The 23,128-nt window shown below is 48.7% G+C and overlaps 1 protein-coding gene across 1 annotated transcript in view; it reads right to left on the bottom strand.

The window, feature by feature from the left end:
* ZC3H7B (zinc finger CCCH-type containing 7B) overlaps positions 1–23,128 on the bottom strand; it is a 44,201-nt gene that overhangs the window by 4,776 nt on the left and 16,297 nt on the right. The window contains exons 9-19 of the mRNA XM_074165701.1: positions 19,218–19,477; positions 17,956–18,304; positions 17,104–17,162; positions 15,992–16,154; positions 15,744–15,905; positions 14,767–14,972; positions 13,924–14,024; positions 13,059–13,240; positions 8,625–8,710; positions 1,820–1,953; positions 466–571 (exon numbers count right to left, since the gene is read on the bottom strand). Of these exons, the coding sequence (XP_074021802.1) occupies positions 466–571; positions 1,820–1,953; positions 8,625–8,710; positions 13,059–13,240; positions 13,924–14,024; positions 14,767–14,972; positions 15,744–15,905; positions 15,992–16,154; positions 17,104–17,162; positions 17,956–18,304; positions 19,218–19,477 (1,808 nt within the window). The remainder of the gene's footprint in view (positions 1–465; positions 572–1,819; positions 1,954–8,624; positions 8,711–13,058; positions 13,241–13,923; positions 14,025–14,766; positions 14,973–15,743; positions 15,906–15,991; positions 16,155–17,103; positions 17,163–17,955; positions 18,305–19,217; positions 19,478–23,128) is intronic.

Below are 23,128 nucleotides of genomic sequence, written 5' to 3'. Positions count from 1 at the left end.
CCTCACTGCACATGGCTTTTTAGCCGAGTTCTTAGTTTTGCTTTCAAAACATATTGTGAGCACATTTCACAATCTACAGCCACAGCAAAGGCAGGGATAGGGTTCTCCCAAGCGCTTCGTCTCGCCTCTCACCCACATTGAGAAACCCTGACCTAAGGGGAGACTTAAATCTCATTCCCAAACCCTGTGCCAGCCACTTCTTGAGACAGTGACTGCATTAACAGCAACATCAGAAACCCACACACGTGCATGGAGTAGTTTAAAAGGGTGCCACCCCTTTTTCTGCTCCACTCTTTTGCTGGATGTCTTTGAGATCTTGCTGCCATCAGTCTGTCCTTGCCTCCCACCTCAGCCAACACATGCCTGCCTCCCTGCCAGGTCTGTAAGGGACCAGACCTCAAAGCACTGCACCATGGTGGGAGGGAAGGGGAAGGGGCACCTGGCCATGCTGGGCATGGGACTTACATCATATTGCTGAGGGAAGTTGCGGATGGAAGGCAGTGGTCGGACAGACACCCACTTCTTCTTTGCTTTGGACATCACCAGCAGGACGCGACGTTCCTTTGTCCAACTGAGGAAGAGAGAATAAATCAAGAGAGGCAAAAGGAAGACCAAAACAAGGTTTTGTTTTCCTCAGAGACCCTTAAATATTAAGAGGTGACCATATCCTCCAGTCCAGCTTCTCCCTGGCTGCTCCTAGACACACACAATCTGTGACAGAGAAGTGACATGAAGGGTGTCTTAGAAGGATTTCTCCCTGTACTTATCACGTATTTCCTGGGGTATGTCTTCTCATAAAGCCACAAAAGTCTCCCCCAGGTCTCACATGGCATCACCATGGATTACTAAACAGCTGCATTCCACTCTTCGACACAGCCAATTCTTGTGCAATCAAATCCATGAAAAACATTCGGGAATATTTTCTGCTTGAATGGTGCAGTAGAAATGCAAGTCATTACAAGCACTGTCTTATGAACAGGTGCCAGGAAGTATTAATTCTCCTGCAGCACCAGCAAGCGATCACCAGGAGATACCCTGGGCAAAATCCCCAGCTCTCATCAGTAGCTGCACAAAGAGGTCTTATCCTTCCCATTCCAGGAAGTGACCCTCACCTGCTCACTTCCTCCAGCAACTGCTCCTTCTGTTTCTTTTTCATCAAAGGTCTTACATTTGCAATAGGATGCTGGACTGTGCCTTTGTGGCTTGTGTTATGGGAAGTGAAGTCCTATAAACCTTCCATCCTATCCTGCCGGGCTGCCTGGGTGAGAAGTGCCACAATTTCCATGACCCAATGGTGCCTTCCCAGCTGATATTCCTCTTCTATCACACCAAACAAGCCCCAAGGTGCCAGGAGGTGCAAACAGACAAGACGTGTCAGAGAAGAGCAACCAAAGCAATGAAAGAGCCAAGGAAACTAATTTCAAAGGAAGCAGAATACCTTGAATCATTGATAGTGACCTGACAAACATCTGCAAACAGCTAGGAGTATAAACAAGCGCAGAGGAGACCTATCTTAGTGACCTTCCTAAGAACAAATAATAGCAACTGGGAAAAAAGGGAATTGTGGGAGCTGGACTGCACACACCAGAGTAACAGCCTGCATAATGCTGGCAGCAAGTACAAACAGTGAAGAGAGCTGGAACCTGGAAATCGGCTCTCTGCAATGCTTGCTATAGTGAAAAACACCCTGAGCAGCAAGAGGCTACTAGGAAACCTTACAGTCTCTTCCAAAGAGGCCAAATGAAGCCCTGGGGAAGGTAAGAGGATAAATTCCTGCCCTTGAGGAGAGGTTGGGGAAAGAGAAGGTTGCATTACTCACCAGTGGCGGGCTTTGGCACTACAGTACTTGAGGTCTTTATCTGGCTCCACCAGCTGCCCGTTCCTCCAGCACTGGCCACATACAAATTTCATCTGGAGGTCAAAGGTGCTTGACATGGGAGCCCGAGGAGAAGCCTGGGGAAGAGAACGACAATCTCAGCAAAGAGAGGCAAAATGCACCCCCCAGACTGCCACAGAGACGCTGGCAGCTCCCCGCACGCCCGCGTGCCAGCGACAAGCCAGATTAAATCAGAAAGAGCCCAGCTCTCCAGCCAGCATTAGCTGGTGGCCCATCGAGATACCAGACAGGAGCAAAACCACCACTTACTTCAGCATGATTTCCTGGGCTTTGACATCTGACCAAAAGCACAGCCAGCCTGGCAGCTTCAAGCACTGACCAGGCCTGGTTGCAAAACCCCTGCAGCGTATCTCCATGCACAGACGAGCTCTGCGAGACCTGCCCCAGTGCTTAATCCCCGCTTCCCCGCAGAGAGGGCAATCCACGTCCCCCTCACTACCCATGGAGAGAGCTCAGTCGCACGGACAAGAGAGCCCCCCTTGGGAGGAGGCCAGGCTGTGCCACAGCGCAGGACCCACCACTCCCGCTTTTGGACCAAGAGGCTCATGTCACCTCTAATATTTGACACACTGAATTCAGAACTGGGTCCTCTTGTTAATACCCTTCAAAGCCATTTCTGGGCAGGTTTCCATCCCTCACAGCTCCTTTGCGCCAGGCCTCACAGACAGTTAATCTGGACAGAGGTAAAACTGTCAATGCACATCTTTCATATTCTCTCAGCCACTTAACTTCATTGGCTTTCTACCTGTCTCCTTGAGAAGGCTTTTTTGGGATTATGACTAAGAGACTGTGGAGGGGAAAAAGAATAGAGCCAGCCCTGTATCACTGCTGCCTCGCGTTTTCTGTGCCGATCTCTGGAAAGCCATTGATATTTTGTACCACTACTGGAAGACATGAGGCTGGTGTCTCCAGTTCATTTCCAAACTGGTTGTCAGTGGCCCTGGGCACAGGAGTATATGAGGGTGCAAGCAAGAACCTTAAAGAACACCCTGGTCATAGAGCCAACTGTAAATCACAGAATCCTAGAATGGTTTGGGTTGGAAGGGACCTTAAAGATCATTTAGTTTCAACTCCCCTGCCATGGGCAGGGACACCTTCCACTAGACTAGGCTTGAACGCTTCCAGGGATGGGGCATCCAAAACTTCTCTAGGCAACCTGTTCCAGTGTCTTACCACCCTCACAGTGCACTCAATCCCACTGTCCATGTTGCCAAAAAGATGTTAAACGGCACTGGTCCCAGTAGCACCCCCTGGGGAACACCACTCAGCACTGGTCTTCAACTGGACATCAAGCTGTTGACCACAACTCTTTGAGTGCAGTCACCCAGCCAGTTCCTTATCCACTGAGTGGTCCATCCATCAAAATCCATGCCTGTCCAATTCAGAAACAAGGATATTGTACAGGACAGCGTCAAATGATTTGCACAAGTCCGGGTAGATGATGTCAGTTGCTCCTCCCTTATCCACCAATGCTGTAACACCATTGTAAAAGAGCACCAAATTTGTCAAACACAATTTGCCCTTAATGAAGCCATGTTGGCTGTCACCGATCACCTCATTATTTTCCATGTGCCTTAGCATAGTTTCCAGGAGGATCTGCTCCATTCATGATCTTGCTGACCACAGAGGTGAGATTGACTGGCCTGTCATTCCCTGGGTCTTTCTTTTTTCCCTTTTTAAAAATGGGGGTTATGTTTCCCCTTTTCCAGTCAGTTCCAGAGAACTTCACTAGACTGCCACAACTTCTCAGATATGATGGATAGTGGCCTAGCAACTTCATCTGCCGGTTCCCTCAGGACCAATGGATGCCTCTCATCAAGTCCCATAGAACTGTGCACCTTCAGGTTCCTTAGATGGTCTTGAGCCTGATCTTCTCCTACAGTGGGAGGTTCTTCATTCTCCCAGACTCTGCCTTTGCCTTCTGCAACTTGGGCGGTGCAGCTAGAGCACTTGCCAGTGAAGACTGAGGTAAAAGAGCTATTGAGTACCTCAGCCTTCTCCATATCCCTGGTAACCAGGTCTCCTGTTTCCTTCTGGAGAGGGTCCACATTTTCCCTAGTCTTTCTTTTATTACTGACGTGCCTGTAGAACCTTTTATTGTTGCCCTTGACGTCCCTGGTTAGATTTGCTTCTATCAGGGCTTTAGCTTTCCTAACCTGATCGGACTGCTGCTCGGACAATTTCTCTGCATTCCTCCCAGGCCACCTGTCCTTGCTTTCACATTCTGGAAGCACAAAGATCATGTACCAGTAAAACAGCTCTCTGACTGCTAACCACATAAGCAGCCCATCCCAGCTGCCACGACTTGACTTCTAACTCCGAGAAGACAAGCAAACCACGTTCCTGAGGTGGAGGCTTCTGCAAGCAATTGATTAGCAGTAGCATTGACCCTATGTGCATCCCTCAGCAAAGGGAAAACAGCAAGCACAGGTGGTGCAGAATCAAAGCATCTCCCAGGAAACGCCACATAAGCTATTGACTACCACTCTGCATCCTCCTGGCAGTCTTTTGGAGAAGCAGAGCTGACACAGGGTCCTCCATCGCTGTGAAAAGCTGACCGGAGAGCTGACCTTTGCCTGTGCTGACTACAAGAGGCCATCACTGCTTTGAATATCCCAGCAAACGGACCCTTCCAGACAACCATCATCTCTCTTGAAAAGCAGTGGTGATTCTGGCCTACTCATCTGCAGAACAGCCTTTCTGGTGGCATCTTGCACACTACTCATTCATCTGTCAGCTTTCGCCAGTGCTTGTGACCACCAAGAACACATCAAAGCGGCTGGATGAGCAGGTCTGACATCTAGATATCACAGAAGGCAGTAAGGTGTCTCCCCCTCAGATGTGTGGCCTTTGAACAGTAGTTTTAATCTCCACCTGTCTCCAAAGAAAATTACACTATAGCTCACCACTGACCCATCAAACGCGTAGGCCTAAGGTAATATAATGGCACTGATGGCATATTCCCTTTTATCAGCCCAGTGCTATCTGCCATATAATCCTCCAGGTGACAGATCTCTCAACACAGCCAGAAAGCTTGGCTCAAATCTACTGACCCAGCAAAATGAAAAATTGAGTGGCTCCAGAAGGCACAATAGATGAGAGATAAATAAAATGTTCCTCAGGTACTTCTGGTGATCTGGGCTGCTTTTTTCACAAATTCTTAACAAAAAGAAGCCCTGAGCACTTCTTCATCAGAGCCATGCAAACTGCCGGTCAACCCAGTGGGGATGTATGCTCCCAGGGGATTAGAAGCCAAGCAAAAAAATCAAAGCCGCTGTTGTTGCTGCTACATGACTGCATTTGTAAAGGCAAGACACATACCTGGCAGGCCGCTGATAACCAACAGTGTGGAAATTAGTATCACATGAGGCTCTAGCAGAAGAAGCCAGGCAAAAGTGCCTCAGGCTGTGGCACCACCCCTTGCTACGAAGCCAGACAATATAGTGTTAGCTATGAACCATGGCAACCAAATAAATAAAAGTCTTTGGCACGACAGCTCTCAACTTCAGGCTTTGCAGAAAGCAACAGCCCCAGCATGGCCACTTGTGTCTCTCAACTTCAGGAACTCCTCTCAGCAATACTAAAATGCCCTCTGGAGAAGCCACGTGCCTTGGGGGACTATATGAGGAGCCCAGGTTACTCAACCACCTAACCGAGGGAGCTGTACTTAGGTGCACGTACCTTTTATTAGAGACTTTCATTTCCACGCTTAAACTGTTAATTCTGAGGCCATTTTTTATGGGGGTTCTGCAGCTGGCTAGTGGAGTAAAAACAGAATAGCCCTCGAAAAACAGAAAAAATGAGGACTAAACCCCTTAATTCCTAGGGATGTGATGGGAGGACACCCAGATACCTACAACAGTCTCCCCTGCTGACTGCCTCTTCAATTTGCCTCCCCCAGGTTTACTCCTACAGCAGCCTTTATGGGGCCAAATTTGTGGGGCCAAGTGTGACATCCCTGGCAGGTGTTTAGCTGACTTCCTCTTCCACTTCTTGCTAGGTCTCCTGACCTGCATCATCACAGCTGCTGGATCCCTGTATGCTGCCTGCCTCTTTCCTCCACAACTGGACAGCCCCAGCCACTGACTGAGTCCAATTGGCAGCTGTGACAAAACTGCAGCAAAATCCCTGGGAGCGACTTTGCTTCCGCTGACCAGAGGGCGCTGGGGTGAGCATGGATCACACGGAATGGTGGGAAGGAGGGGTCTGCTTTTACAGCACTCCTGGGAAGTTGTCTTTGCCAGGCAGCCAACTTGGAAAGCTGGAAGGACACTGAGAAAACTCTGAGTCATGTTAGCCTGCTTGGACAGGAGAAAATAATGGCAAAAGTAAACATATCTCAATAGATACGTTAGTCCTGCCCCTGGGGTCTTCGGCAGCAAGCCAGTGTCTCATCCCGGAGCACAGCCCTCTGGCTGAGTACGTGCTGATGCCAAAGCCACGGTTTGCTATTGCAAACACATGCATCTGACCAACTGGACTCTGTCTCCCTGCACAGTGTCAGTGCCAGGCTGCCAATCCCTACAGACAACTGACAGTGCCACCAGTAGGCTCTTTCTGACTGTACCAACAATGCTAACGCTTTGCCTCCACACAAACCAATGCCCTAGAAGGGTGGAGGGTGCAGTCCAGCTCTGACAGGCATTTGTGGGACGCAACCAGACTTCGACATTGGCCAACAGCCCTAACACTGCCCAGAGGGCCCAGAAACTGTAGCTCTCTGCCCATCCCCTGACAGCTGATGTAGCAGGCACTGGCATTTCTCTCTGATCCTCTGCCTCCTGCAAGCCCCAAGAGCCATAAATGAAACCCTCGCTCAGCATCCAGATCCCATGGGCTTCAGAAGATGTGCTCTGACCACGCCTGCTGAACAACCTGTTCTTCCAACAGCAGCATCTCCAGACAAAGGTGAATTTGAAGCTGCAAGGCTTACAGGAAAACAGCTGTACATCTACCTATATTTTTTTTTTATCCCCAGATTATGCACAGAGAATGGCAAATCAGAATTTTCTGGAAAATGCAGGCAGATCCACAGCAGTCAGGACAGAACCAGTCACTAGACTTCACTCTCCATGGGGCACTGATTGATGATATAAATCCAACTACTGTCACAAACTGCTGCAAATTCAAACTTAGTTTCCTCCGCTGTGGAGATGCAGGCCTCTGTCCTCACACCAGGTAGAAAGAGATGACAGCTAGCTCTGTCTGCACTCAGATCATCCAGGCTCACTTCTCATATAATACAGTCTGTAGAAACCTGTCCTCTCAGCTTCCTGAGAGGCTAGAACATATTCCTTAAGCAAGTGAGACAGCTTTGGGAACTAGAGACCTTGGTTATTCTGGACTGCTGCTTCCCTTTCCTCTCCTCCATCTATTTTAAACCACAACAGCAGAACAGGCCGCACAGGTATGTTGCTGAGCATCTCCCCAAAGATAACTCCATCTCATGCAGTATAACTAGTACACAGGTGGACACAGAGCCCACTGCAGGCATCAGTGCAGTCACCCACATCTTTCCTATTGGGCTAACCCATGCCCATCAGACCTGCTTTTCCCCAGCATCGGTGGCATACAGCCTTCAGAACACTTCTGCTGGCCTGTAACCTAGCCCAAAAAAGCTGCTACACACCACATGAGTGACTCAGATCCCTTTGCTATAAAACACCTTCTCCCCAGGGTGCTCACAGGCTGCACTCAGTGCTGGTGTCTGCAGAGGGGCTCCTGGGTCCCAGACAAATGTGAAGCACCCTTGGTCTGACAGTAAGGCACAGGCCAAGGGCTGGGGAGCTCAGGCCTCCACAAGGGGAAAGAAAGCTGTCAAGTGGGAACAAAAAGGATTCACAACACTTTCCCTTACCATTTTGCAGGAGAGAGAATTGTTCCTGTGCCTGACAACTTGCTAGGAGGCATGAAGTTTCTAATCTCATCAGACCTATCTTCTGAAAGTAATTAAAGAACAAAAACTCCCTGTTCTAATTGTAAAACTGCTTTAGTTCAACCTCAGGGCTGGGCTGGGAATCGTCCTCGCTGGGTGGGCTCTGCTCCTACACTACAGAATACCCCCTTGGGGAAAAAAACGGGTAAGGCAGCACCACCCACAGCCAACAGGTTGGAAGAAAGCAAATGAAGAGGTGCCTTTTGCTTATAAGACACTTCTCCAGCGAAAGCTCTTGGCAGTGCTGGAGGGCACGGCCAGTGGCACCTTCTCCCACACCGAGAGACTGGTGGCCCAAAGAGAGGCAAAGCTCACAGCCTCCTCCTGGCAAAGCACTACTATCTGCCCAGCGCCAACAGCACCTGAGCTGCAAGTTCCACCCTCTCCTGTGTTTAGAGCAGTCCTGTGGGTCTTGAATCCTTTCTTCAAACTGCCATATCGTCCCCTGGCCACTAAAGGGCAGCAGGAACCCTTTGATCCCCACTCCGTGTGGCCATTGTCCCCGGTTTCAGTAGCAAGGTGTTGCATGCAGTACCACTCTCTGCACATTGCCCTCCCTGCTCTGGAGGCTTCACCCCGCCACTGAACAGAGCAGATACGATGCTGCGAAACAAGGCACAAAGCTCATCACTGGCACTGCAAACAGGAAAGCTCGCAGCTGTCCTCCTCTTCAATGTCCAGCCTGGTCTGCCTGGGACCGGTCAGGCACAGCAGTGGGAAGAAAAGAAGGAAAAAGTGCTGGAACAGTGGGGAGCAAAACCAGGCTGCAAGCCCTAGATGCACCCTACTTACCATGCTGTTGGCTGGTTTGCTGGCATGTGCCTCCATCTGCTGCCAGTACTTCTTAGATTCCTGCACGATATCTTCATGGGTCATTCCTGGGAACAAAAGGAGACAGGGCTTGATCTAGCCTGCATCAGCCAGCAGAAGAGAGGGAGGAAAGGGTTGCAGGACTTCCTGTGATGGGGCTTGGAAACCCCTGTGTGGCTAAGAGCTCCCAACAGTCCCACTGGTAATGTCAGGACATCGGTCGTGAGGGAACCGGACACCACCACAGAATATGTCCAAGCACAGGCTAGGGAGTTCCTCTCTCCAGCACTCCCACTCAAGGCAGATGAAAGGGAAAGAGTTCGGTCCCCTGGGCTCATTCAGACTTGGCATTCTGCTCAGGCTGTGTGCAAAGGACCCAAATGCTGCCTCCAAGACGCTGATGCTTGACTCAGGATCAAGACCTTGACCAAGGCTTTCCCCCTACATCACACCAACAGATACTACCCAACATCCTGAAGACAGTGCTTTGTTACTGTCAATTTACTGCATATTAGAGGTTTTGCCACTAGCTTGGAAGATCAGAGAGACCCCAGAAGTCTCACCTAATCCCTGCTGGGATTAATTAGCCTGTTACACACTTCAAGATGTTATACACTTCAAGATTAGCCGGTTACACACTTCAATCAATAGGCAAAGAGGAAAGTTGAAATTCAACACAAACACCAAAGAACAACTGCTAGTATGTAACCAGTAAGAAAAGATCTGCAAGGTTTCCGGAATCAGAAATGCAACATCAGACAAGGCAAAGGGTTGGTCAGACCTTATCTAAGGAATTAACTCCTGACCAACTCAGGTGGTGAGGGAATGGCCCCTGCCAGCATCAACCAGCTAGACGATTCTCAGAGCACTAAACAGTGAGAGAAAAGTATGTAAGAGTAGGAACTCTCTGGTCAATGTGAGAATTCTGTTACAAAATAGCCTCATGTTACTTAAGGGCTGTAAAGACCCAAGACAGCTGCCAAAAAAACCTGAAGCAAATTATCTTAAAACTGCCAGCTGACAGCAACAATTGGGGTGCTGAGGATGGCCGTGGTGCAGCACCCCCAGCACAGGCAGGCTGTAAACTTGCTTTGCTTTTGCCTACAGCTTTTATTACTGAAGTGTGGTGTTCCCCAGGCATGCCACATGAACATGATCTTTGATCTGGGAGCCAGCATGTTCCAGAACTTAAAGGCCAGCAAACACAGGTTTTCATCCCAGTTTAAGCTGTGCGTAACATGGGTAAGTCACAGCATTCATGACCTCAGTTTCCCCATCTGTGATTTCAGCTGTTCAAATCAACAATACTGCTATTTGTACAGGGCTTGGACAAGATTAAAAACATTCAGGAAACTTTACCATTCTTCAAGAACATTTGCTCAGGCCTCCAAAATGGCAGCTGTTGCATAGTTGGTATTACTCCCAGATCAGAGCTGTTTGTGGATTTTCTCCTTTTTAACCAGTAATTCCAGAAGAAATTGTGTAGAGTTAGAAAAATTACAACTCCCTCTTCTGTGTCCAAGTATGCCAGGGCTGGACACAACACTGATCCATACTTTGGGGACAAAAACTACAAAGCTGGGAAAGCCACAGCAAAGAGTTAACATGCTGCACTGGACCTAGCAGAGAAAGGGCCAAAACAACCTCCATCTTCTCCATTCTGCATGCCTGAACTGTGATCCTGGGGGTGCAGAACTGACAGAAGCAGCATATATAGCTCTTGTCAGAAGACTGAATTTCAAATGAAGTTCTTAGCAAGTGACTGCCTTCTCCCAGGCCCAGAAATCTGAACTCAGTCAACAATACAGTGTAGAAATGTGGTGGTTGTGAAAAAAAAAACCTCTCCCAAATATGAACGGATGTTTTCCAATACACCAGCTCTACAAAGCATGAATTGTCCCAAAGAGATGATCTGGGAACCAAAAGGCCCATGTGTTGATTACTTATAACATTTCAGCATCTTTTGCAACATCATTACTGAGGACAAAGACTCTGCGCTTTCCACTGAGGGAAGAAGATAGCAAGATGTCTCTGTGAAAAGCCACAGTGAACAAGAAAATAGCCCTGCCTGTCCAAATTTTCAGATCTTGAGAAGCTTTACTCCACTAATACAATCCTTTATCCCCAACCACAAAGCAATGGCCTCTGTAAAAGCTCAAATGGCTGTGAAATGCAACCGCCCGCTGGTTTCAAATGCAAGCTGCTATGAATGATGCTTCCTATTCTTGCAGAGCAAATGGTGTCCAAATCAAACTCTCTGCTCCAAAGCTAAAGCATTCCCAGAGAATGGCGACAACTACCTTTCATCTCTGTTTCCTTAATGAGGGCTATACTTAAGAGAGGTAATAAACTACCACTCCAGGAAGGCAAACTCACAAGGAAAGCCGGATCATATATACAACCCTGCAGAAAATAAACCCAAAAAGATGATGGCTCTCCCATTGTTGGAAAAGATAGGAATAAACACAAGGCCTACTGACCACCTCTGCAGCTAAATTCATGGCTTGTTTCATCTCCTCAGCTTTCCCCTTCAAGTAAAGAAGGCAAGAAGCAAAAATCAATCTAACCAGTTCTTCTACAGGCTGAAGAGAAAGAAACAGGGAGGGAGGGAAGAAGGGAGCAAATAAAACTTTTTCTAAAAAAAAAAAAAACCCAACCAAGAAAAAAAAAAACCAAAACCCACTAAAAAAAACCCACTAAAAAAACCCCACAACAACTATGGCGTGGGGAAAAGAGCATGGTGCTTGAATACTAGAGTGCCCAGAGTACTACAAGCAGTATCATAAGCATGTAGGGCAGCAGTGGTGGCCTACAGCTCACTGGCAACATGCTGTCTTAGAAACTCTGGTGGTGTAATTTTTTAATTTCCTGTGGACACAAGTAAGTGAAGCCAAACGGGAAGAATAAAAGATAGCATCTGCCACAGTGTGCTACTTGTTCGTCACTGTCCCTCATGAGTCACACCAGGGCCAAGGACTGCACTGAACTACAGTGACAGGCACTGGAACAGTAAATTAAAGAAGATGCCTCCAGTTACATCAAAGAAAGCTGAAAAAAATCTGTAAGATGTTTCCTTTCTGCAGTACTCCCGTCACTGGGCTGGGTCCTGCAATAAACAAGACCCTGCAGTGAAAAAAGAGCAGATAGCATTATGGGTGGGCCAGCATTTACTTGGTTAACAGGAGAGCAGCAAGAGAAAACCTCCAGCATGTCAGAGAGAGAGAGAGAGGACTGAAAGTACCAGATGTGGCAGTGTCGTTATATGACTGACCTGAATATAATTTCTGGAATAGCCTTTTCAGAGGTATGTCATCAAAGCTTTTCTGGTAAACACCAGGTATCTTTTCATTTCCCACTATTGGTGAATTTGTTTAGAGAAACTTGAGATGCACAATCCTCCTTTATATAATTGCTTTGTCACCTGTGCACACTGCCACTCTCGCTGCACCAGACACTCACTCAGGGGCCCAATTGCTATTTAGTGTCTTGCACAGGATTTAAGCCCCAAAATACCTCTGGGGGTTCAGCCCTACCTAATAATCATTTCAACTTATGATTGAAAGCAGCTGGTACCAAGGGAAAGGCTTCCTGGTCTCCATATTACAGTAGCACCTATAAAGGAACAAGGGCCTAATGAAGCCAAACGCATCCTGGGCTGCATCAAAAGAAGCGTGGCCAGCAGGTTGAGGGAGGTGATTCTGCTCCACTCTGGTGAGACCCCACCTGGAGTACTGCATCCAGCTCTGGAGTCCCCAACATAAGAAGGACATGGACCTGTTGGAACGGGTCCAGAGGAGGGCCATGAAGATGATCAGGGGGCTGGAGCAGCTCTCCTATGAGGATAGGCTGAGAGAGTTGGGGCTGTTCAGCTGGGGAAGAGAAGGCTCCGGGGAGACCTTATGGGAGCCTTTCAGTACCTAAAGGGGACCTACAGGAGAGATGGGGAGGGACTCTTAAAAGAGGGAGTATAGCGATAGGACCAAGGGTGATGGTTTTAAACTGAAAGTAGGGAAATTTAGATTAGATATTAGAAGAAATTCTTTACCGTGAGGGTGGTGAGACAGGTTGCCCAGAGAAGTTATAGGGGCCCCTTCCCTGGAAACGTTCAAGACCAAGCTGGATGGGGCTTTGAGCAACCTGGTCTAGTGGACAGTGTCCCTGCCCATGGCAGGGGAGTTGGAACTAGATGATCTTTAAGGTCCCTTCCAACCCGAACCATTCTATGATTCTATGATCTCACAGAACACCTTGGCCCTCTTTTCTGTGTCCCTGAGGAGACAGTAAGTATATGCACAAGTGAGCGACAACTTCTCAGGCCTCCCAAACCACCCTTCTTCCCCTCTCAACTGGCCCTGGGCACACACTAGAGGAAACCTGGGTGTACACATCACCAGCCCTGCACCAAGTTACACTCACCTGAATACTGCTGCAGCAGCCAGACCTTAAGCTCGATGAAACTATGAGCGAAGTGGCAGCTGTCCTCACGCAGGCAGCCATAACGCACCTCATGTCGGCACACGTCAAACTGGAAGTGCTCCTGGAACTGGCGGATCTTGGAGTATTTCAGGGAGGTGGAACGCACGATGTGGACTAGACACCTGCAGCCAGCCAGAGAAATATGAAGCACCAGATGACCAAAATCTTCACTCCCTCCTCCTTATATGTGACTTTCACACATTTGACTGGGCAGGCAAAGGACACAGAAAATCAACTCTGGGAGAGGCAAACTCCCACTGGGAAAACCAAACCCCTGCCCTCCCACTCTGTATCAATCCTAGGTAGGTATTTTCAATCTCCTCAGCCCATGGGTGATGCCCCTCAAGTTCAGAGATCAGACACATTTCAAAATACGCAGCAAAGATACCAGCTCCTCTGGCTCAGCAAGTCCCTAAGTTTCAGGTTGCCAGGAACCAGAAGGGGTTGTATTACTGTGTACTTGACATGTTTCTTGTTTTCCTAAACATTCATTACCAGCCAGTCAGAGGCAGGATCCCGAGCTAGAGGATCTTTGGTTTGACCTTTATGTAAAGGCCAAACTGAAAGGCAAATTAAGTCCATGGAAAGCTTAGGTTGACTCCAAAGGGCTTTGCTCATGCCTGAAATCTCTCACACCAGGAGCAAACAAGCAGGGTGAAGCACACGGTGCTGTTTATCATGCTTTGAGCTGCCCTATGATTGGAACACACAGGGAGGAAAGAAAGAATGAGACCAGGGCCCTGGAGTTAAACTGGCTGGACTTATGATGAGATTGCTCCCATCAGCACAAAAAATGTTCACTCACTTGTTGTCATGGAAACTGTGTTTGGCAGAAAGGTTGGAGCAGACAGATGGTGTGTCCTTGGTCCCTTTGCTGATAATCCGAGGTTTGCTGTCAAAGCAAATCTGAGAAGAGAAGAATTACCATGCTGGGAAAATCTTAGAAAGAAGTAAACCAGAGCTGCTCCACTTGGAAGGGGAAGAAGAACCAGAGCCAGCCTATTCTAATGTTTAAAGTTAGAAGAAGCCTGGTGAAAACTTTGTGGTAGGGCTTTAAAATAAAGCAGGCAATTTTTTTTTAAAAGTTCCAGACAACATTTTTTGGCTTCTTCTCAGCAGTATTTTCCATTGTGGTTGGAAAAATTTTGGTCAGAGCCACATATTCTTTCCCAGTTAGCCAACAGTGAAAGAACAAGGGGGAAATGATGGGGAGAAATAAAAGAACAGCCAGTTCACAGCAATGAACTTGTCCCTTTACATGTACCACTGCCAGCGTGGGGAACTCTCTGCTGAGGAATATCAAGATGGCAGGAACCAATCCTCAACTGACCAACTCAGTGGCTCAGCGCAGACATCAAGTGGGAATTTGTTGCATTACAGGGTTCTACTTTCTAAAGTAGCTGGGGCTAAATTACAATTCAAAGCAACATCTCAGGACAGAGGAAGAGACAGGTGGTCCCATGAGGCTGTGTGCACCTGGTTCAGCTGCAGGGTCAAGGAGGAAAACTCTCTCTCCTTTCTCCTACACAGCTGCATCCACTGCTCACTGCCGTTCTGGGAGCAGGGCACTGGCTGGGACATATCAATGGTCCAGATACATACTGAAGAGATTATGAAGGGTGACTGCTCCCTCCCACCAGCTCTGTACCTCACAAAGGAAGGTGAAGATGCCCTGATGTTCTTTGAGGAGCTTGGCAATGGTGAGGCTGCTCTGCTTGATCCCCCCTAGCGGGTCAAAGAGGAGGTCACGGTTGAGAGTCCCCTTCCTCTCCTCTGTCCACACGTCGATCTCCTCCTGGTGGTACGCGAAGGTGCAGTTATCCCCGTACTTACAGTCCTGCTTGTTAAGCATATCTACAAAGCAACAAACAGCACACACCACCACACAGGGAGGGCGGCCCAGTCAGAAACTAAACTCTTTCTCGTCTCCTCCCACTGCCCACACCTCGCAAGGAGTTGAGGGCAAGAAAACAGAGAGTTAAAGAAAAAAGAAAAGACATCTCCCCCCAAGTTTGTTTACACCAAGGCATTCAGGAAAGTAAATGCAAACTACTGAATGGTGACAATCTCAAAGTAATGCCATCTGCAGTGGAAACCATCTCAAAATGGAGGCCTGCATTAAATCAGTGCCTGGCCGGGGGAGACCGTGATTTAACCAACCCCTCTTAAAGCCAATCCAGATTCAGTTCTCCTAGCAGCCCAGCACTAAGGAGCCCTGTTATCTTGGTTCTTGCAATCTCCCTACCTCATTAGGTACTTTGTAATGACACTGCCTCAGGGACCAGTTGGGCACATTGTCTGCCTATGGAGGAATGGGCTGGAGCAAAGGAGCAGGCAGGGAGAGCTTCTCCCTGGGCAGAACCACAGCCCTGCCATGGGGCTGCTGGGCAGAGTGGGACTAAAGCATGCACATGTACAGGAGGCAGGTTCTCAGCAAAGCCCACATCAACAGGGCAGCTCATTGCCTTTCGTTGTACTGAGCCTCCTGGTCCATGGGCTACTCATGGGACAAGAAGACCCCAAAGACAGCAGATGATACCAACTGGAAGGTCCCTCCCAACCTCACCTGGCACACATTGTACAGTCCCTTCCCAGCCACCGACAGCCCTATCCCTTCCAGATCACCTTTGCACAGGTAATAGGATCCTACGAAGTTGGTTTTGGTTGGGCGAGGACGTATCCTCTTCCAGGTCTTGTCTTCCGAGTTCTTCAGCCTGCCCAGCAGGATGTCTCGCTTGCACTTGTGCTCCAAGCCTTCCCGATAGGTGTAATCGCCAGCCTTGGGCCCTGCAGGAGAGAATAACCACATCAGCCCGGGGAAAGGCAAACCCCAGCCCAGGCCAGTGCTCTGGGTGGCAGAACAAACGCATCACCTGTTTTGGGGTAGCAGATATGACAGGCTTGTTTGAAGACATGAGTAGATGCCAGGGGGTTCTTCACTAGCAGGGCTGTGTTGGGCATTACTGGTTCCGGCTGGGACAGGAGGTGCTCGGTGACCTTGGGCACAGCTGGGTGACTCACTCCACCAAGGCTGACCTGAGCAAAACCACACATACTTCTCTTCTCAGCTTTGCAACCACATGGGTAAGAAACTTCTGTAACCCCCTGCCACATTCCAGTCTCTCAAAAACCTTTCTCATTTTCTCTCTCATCAAAATGTTCACATCTGGAATGACATTTCCAAAATTGCTGCATGCAACTTTTTCAAAGATAACATACAGTGTGGTATGTTCACTTCAAAGATGGGCCTCTTTCTCTCTTGGTAAGAGACCTCAGTTTCCTATCATGAGACGTATAACAAAAAGCTCCCCTCACTCCTTCCCATTCATCATTCATCATTCATCATTCATCATTCATCATTCATCATTCCCATCATGATCATTTCAAGACTCTCAAATCAACCCTACCCCAACCTGGTAAAATAACAAACCACTTATCAGTGAGTCTTCAGGGGGCAATTAATCTCAGGACAGAGACTTGCATTGAAGTAAGAGGGATAGCAGGATGACAGGAACTTAAGAATAATTCTTGTTCCAAGCTTGCTAACCATGGATAAGCCTTCCCCTTTCCTCCAAGACTGGAGACCTGGGACAGGGGCACAACAGTGTATCTGGAAAAGCCTCCTGACAGGGGCAGAGGGGAGTAAAGAACCTCATTAGTTTTAAGACAAAGCTGGTTTACTCTGCCCCATACTTCAGTGTTATGTGGGACTCTGGCCTCCCAAAGTGATCCCTGTTGAGCCTACAACCTAGTCCACACCATGTTTACCCTGGCAATACACAGAGTTGCAGATAAAAATGAAGATGGAACAAATGTCTTCCTACTGACTCTAGGGAAATCTTTACCTGCCTCGCCACAACGGGGAGGCAACACTCACTGGGGCAGGCTAAGTAGAGGGGCCCGAATTACCTATATCACCCCAAGTCACTACTACCTTGGCTCCAGAGCACCTTGGGACATCAGCACGGGGGAGCGTCTCACTCACCACGGGGGATGGTTTTTGGCTGCCAGGTGGGTGTCGCAGCTCCTGAGGGCTAGTTTCTTCTGGGCAAAAGAAGGGGGAAAGAGCCCAACAAAATAAAAACAATCATTTCACTTTCAGAGGCAGTTCGGCTCACAAAAAGATAAACAAATGCTTATTAAATCCATTTGCTTTATTTATTTCATAACATTTAGTACTTTTTCCCCAAACCACCTGTCTAAGTCTCGGAAAAACATCAGGAAAGGCCTTCTTGTTCCCCAAACCCTACTGAACCCAACTCTATGTTGCCAAGTGCTGGCATTCCCAAGGTGGCAACTCCAAGATAGCCCCACACTGAGGTGAATCTGAGTGTTGAAGTGCTGACTGGACAACCTCTTCTCTTCTTAAAATACTTTTGCTGCCAACATACTGCAACACTGGGGACAAGTCAGCCAAGACGCAGCCTCCCTTTCCTCCTGGGCCAGGAGGGGACCTACTCTTTGCCCACCATCCTCCACAGCTTTGCTCCTTGTGACATGACAGTGTAGTGCCCCATGCACCAGGACATTCGCTGCCAGGTTTAGATCTCATTGCTCATCATTACATACCTTTGTGCTCCTTTCTCCTGAGATTTCACACCATGTACATAGTGGTTATCTGGGATAACACACCTATAGCCTTTCTCCTTACTCCTGAGCTAGACATATTCAGTTGTTCTGTCCAAGATAACTCCCTGCCCTATCCTACATTTATACTCCTGTTCTGTGGCACTGGCAGACAGAGCTATATGACAGACATCCTCAGCATTGAAAGAAATAATTTTAGCATGGTTTTCACAGGGAAAGCAGCATGAAACTCCATCAGCTCTGCACTTACCAATGGCAAAGGAATCCAAGGCATCCAGCGACCCTCTGCTTGTCCCAAAGGAGTCCAGCGCATCAAGCCGTGAATCTGTGTAGGGAAGCAGATCCAGGGAATCCAACGAATCTAAGGTGGAGCCGCCACTTCCTCCCGGCGGGGCCTCAAAGGCATCCAGGACAGAGGAGGAGGAGAGCTGCTTGGTGGGATCCATCACCAGGCCAAAGGAGGCAGGTGGCAGCGGGGTGGAGACAGGGATGCTGGCTGTCACAACTGGGGGCAGCAGCGGAGTTCCCCCCGGAAACACAGGGATCAGCTGGGGCATCTCCGTTGGCAGGTTGGTAGGAATGGTGCCCTGGACCAGAGACTTTGGGGAATCAGGAAGGGGGAGGATAAACAGCATATTAGGAACAATGAGCAGAGAATGAGTGAACACAGAGAGCAACAGGGTCCCACTCAAGTGCGTGCTGTATTATCTGAAGCAAAAGGATTCCCGGCAGCTCCATCCGCCTGCAGACTTCCTACTGACCTTCCAATCTATCTACACTGCACACTGTCTGGATCGAGGTCCCTGAGGAGGTGTTGGGCTACCTGAGCTCATCAGTCTGCAAGCCAGAGCCCTGCACTGGGCACTTAAACCAGCTCAGGTCAAGGAGCACAGCAGCTTAGTAAACACAGTGCTGAGGTCAGGGTTACAACCATTACTCATGGCACCCCTCATCAGAGCTTTTTGGCTCAAGAGGCGCTCTGTGTGAATACGATTATATTGCTTCCCGACCCAATTTGGCACGCATAACATCAGCAACACTGGCAACTAAAATCCAACACAAGTATGAATACAGATTGTCTCTACAGCTCCCAGATCTGTTCAAAGAGCTTAGGCTGAATGTAGCCTGCACAAAATATAAGGAGATTAGAGCATGCCCACTGTATAAAACACACCCATCATTCCTGCTTCAGCACACTCATTTCTGCCCTCAGGTCTGCTTCTGCTCCATGGACACCAGAGGCCAGGGGGAAGGCGATGGCAGGGGAAGGCTATCTTGGGTACTTTTGAGGGACAGCTCCATGAACTTGCACACAGCAAAGCAGGCTTGGAGGTGAGCTCCTGAGATACTCACAAGCCAGTTGCGGAAATAAAGGAAGGAATGAATGAGTTTTGCCAGAGGAAGAGCTAGGAGAAAAGAGTGACAGAAAGAAAGAGGCAGCACACATATCCACATGCTCCAAGGACCTATTTGGAACAAGAAGCAGGGGACCCATGCAGTGCCCACTCTTACTAGAGGATATGGTGACCCTTCGGCGAGGGAGTCCAGGAGGGAGTCCAGTTCTTCCCCAATGATGTCCCCATCTGTGAAGTCCTCCACACTCTCAGGCCCTGGCAGGGACACGCAGTCTGGAGACGGGAGCAAGCTGGCAGCAGGAAGTGAGGTAGGCAAGCCCTTTGCATCTGAATCAGAGGGCAAAGGGGCCAGTGCCTCATTCACAGGGATGGAGGTGGCCACAGGAGCTGGGAGGCACTGCAGGTCCATAGAGCAGTCTGTGATGAGGGAGAAACAGAGCCAGTCACCCAGGAGAGCATCTTGCGGGAGGCAAGCAGAGCACAGCCTGGCAAAAACAATATTATACAACTCCATCAAATCGCAAAAACCAAGTATATCAGTTTTCCGAGAGGAAGGGCTCTGGTCTGAAGAGTTCTTGCCCTTTCATTTTCTTTCCCAGTCTCCAATGGCTCACTGATAGCTGAAATATGCTCTAGGGGCCAGTACCCAGACCGTCTGTCAGGATTTGGCAAGCACATACAGTAACCAGGAACAACACAAAACCTGTGGCTGAGCAGTTACTGAATTCACTGTGGCCAGGACTAAAGGCCAGGGGCACGTAATCCAATTTCTCTATAACCCACCACCTGGTGTTTTCTTTAATGTTCCTCACTAATGCATTTGGCAGAGATCACTGCCTTCTCTACTCCTTGGAGCTTTGATATCCCAGCTGAAAGCTGCTTACTCACAAGCTCTCTAAAACCTTAGGCATCCTAAATGGCAAAAGATAAAAATCACAAGGTCCTCCAAGGAAGACAGTCAGAGATCGGGTGCTCAGACCAGGTTGTGCTAACAATGTGTCCCCAGAAAACCCCATCAGACTCCCTCAGCTGTCTTTACCCAAGTAAACTCTCTGCTCTCGAGTGCTTCCTGATGTCTGTAGGTGGGAGGCTGCTGCCCACACTCCCCCTCAACACCTCGGCAACAAACATCCCCTTGGGAACTTGTGTGAGCCAGGGTCGGGGCAGGAGAGACGCAGTGATTTTCCCTAAGGCTTCCTTGCCTCTCCAGTGCGTTACTGAAAAGGTAAGATGTTCCCATCATGCAATATAAACCTCTGTTAAGTGAAGTTAAGGTTACAAGCAAATATTTTTCACAGAAGAGCATTTTATTCTCAAAAAAAATTAGAGGTTAAAAATAAAAAGAAGTTCAAATGTTAGAAATTTGGAAAATGCAGCGTTACATTTGCAGTTCTCAAACCAAGCACCCAAACTACCTTAATTCTGCCCCTGTGCAGATGTCCTGGAATAAAAGAAAAAAAATAAGACAAGGATGCTACCTTCTCCATCCACATAGCAGTGGCTGCACTGTAGCTACAACAGTCTACGGGCATAAGCAAGGCAAAGTTTGGAAGGAGAGACAACAGCTTTTTTAGAAAGACTGGTAGGCGGCATTCTGTCTGGACAAGCTCTGCACAGACCCCACAAGAACTCAGCCATCCCTTTCTAACTGGGACTGGGTGAGTGAGCCATGTTGCTATCCTATACACCGTGTTGGTGCCCTTCTTAGAGAGCTCAGCAAAATGAGCAATTCCTGCAAATCCCTAAATCCTGAACTAAACAACAGCAGAGATGACACACACCCCCAGGCTCTCTTATCTCTAACCCCACCAGGAGCATACCACCACCCCCTGCAACCTTTCCTCCAGCATTTGTTCTAGGTGATCCACATGGGTGGACCACAGCCAAGGTCACTGTGCAAGGCACCGGAAACCAAGCTGCGGCAAAAGTCAGGGAAAACAGGGGGAAGCAGCAAGGGACAGACACATGTCCCTCTCCACAACCTCATGCATATGATTGAAGGAAAGCGCATGTTGTACCTTATGGGATCCAACACAGGTTTTCAGTGCTGCCACTGGACACATTCCCCACAGGCAGTGGCTCAAAAGAAGCCTGTAAGTGTCCTTAGTTTTGCAGGTCAAGCTGCCCCTCAGATCACGCTTGGCTCCAATCCCATGCCCCCCTTGCAACGACTTCTCTCAGCTCATCTCCCTTTGATGCGGGCCCCTCAGCTGCACTCGGGAGCCAGCCTTCTAGCTTCCCTCAGTGCTGGCCTCATCACTGGTAGCTTGGCCAGATTTCCCTCAGTACAGAGGGACGGCTTGTGCCTTCCCGTTTTTCAGATGTTTAAATCTGGAGTACTGTCAAGATCCCTCCAGGGGCCAACAAGAAGTTCAGGACACGCTGGAAGGGACCGGGACACGTGCAGGGGGGAGCAAAAGGGTTCACAGTGACATGACCCCAAAGGATCCAGAAGCTCAGACCTTCTGTGAGGAACAAATGATTCCCTCTGGTTCCCACTCATGCTGGGAAGCGGAGGAAAGAGGCCCTTACACACCCTAAGAGGCCCAAAACCCTGAAAAGCTGAATGCATGACCAAAAGGCAGAGAACAATAAGCATCCCCCCCAGTTCAGTGCATGTGAAGGGCAAGGAGAAGAGCAGGGACCAACAGGTTTCGCTACTTGCAAGGGGCAGAGGGGAGATGTCTGCTCCCCTCTTCCTGACAACCCAAACCCTGTCATTCCTTCAGCAACTTCCTCCTATTCCCCTCTGTCCAATCATTTCCCCTATCCCTCCTTTCCCATTCCTGCTTTCCTCAGGACAGCCCATCTGCTGACCTCACTCACCAGCCACCACAGCCACATCCCATGTACTCTCCTTCCAGAAAGCTCATGCACCTCCTGCATTCACCTCATGTTTGTTCCACCTTAAAAAACATGGAACAGCCTTCTTTGACGAGCAGATGACAGGCACACTTCTGCCTCCCTCTGATTCCTGCCACTGCCACGACACTAAGCCCCAGGTATTATTATTTTAAGCTCAGTGAGGGTCTTGTCCATCCGCTCCCCCAAACCAAGTCTCTCATACCGTGCCCCCCCCACCTGGTAGCTTCTCTGGCCATACACCTGCCTGTCCTAGAGGGGCAAGTACAGTGCTTTTAAAAGCCCTGTTTCTAGCTCCGCTTCCCAAAACAGCAGTGGTTCCCTAGTGCATTAGCTGGCCAAAGGCCATACTGAGCCAGATCTGAGCAGGGCAAGGCTGAGTTAATCAGATGACTTTGGGCAAAGCATAGGGAAAGGGGCTTCAGTAGTTTGCATCTTAAAAACCAAACCAAACAAAACAACAAAAAAAAACCCTGCTAAAAAAAACTTTGAATCCGAAACTCTCAAGGTACACAGCACCCACAGCCCTCCTGGTGGCACGCCACTCTCAGGAAATGGGTAACACATAATTTCAATGCTTTTGAAAAGATTTCCTAGTAGTAAAGGTTCTCTCTGCTTCAAGAGCAGCAAAGGTGGCATGCTGCTGTTACACCAAATCCTGATTAGATAAAGAGCTTACTGGATGCAGTCAACTCTTTACTCTGACATAGGAGTCCAGTTCATTTTAGCACAGCAAGATAATGTGAAAAGCTCTCCTTAATTCACAGAACTGGGTCTCATGATTGCACATAGCATTCAGTTACTGAACTGGCATTCAACGGAGAACTAACATGTTTTCCAAAGCACCTTAATAATGAAATTAGTTTCTTTCTATAAGAAAAGCAATTGCTACTTGCAGTGGTAAGTCTTCACAATTACCTTCATACACACGCTACCTTTCAAAGGAACAAAGACTGATGTGTTCAGAGGCATGAGTTCAATGCTCCAGCACACAACAAAGGGCAAAGCATGTAGAAAGCCTTTCCACAGGGGCAGAGTTAAGGTCACTTGTTTCCCGGCATGAGAAAAGCAACCTCATTGCCCTCCCTGTACTCCTCCTGGGTGCCTAACCCTGAACACAGCTCTCCCTGGATCCCTCCCAACTTTCTTTTGTTTTCGTTCCCTCCACCTCCACGTCTTGGAGGACGATACGCGCCCAGCACACAA

Source organism: Numenius arquata, chromosome 2 (genome assembly GCF_964106895.1).
Source record: "Numenius arquata chromosome 2, bNumArq3.hap1.1, whole genome shotgun sequence".
Lineage (NCBI taxonomy): Eukaryota > Metazoa > Chordata > Aves > Charadriiformes > Scolopacidae > Numenius > Numenius arquata.
Note: the sequence above shows the minus strand (reverse complement) of the source record. Positions and strands in the feature narration are given on the sequence as shown.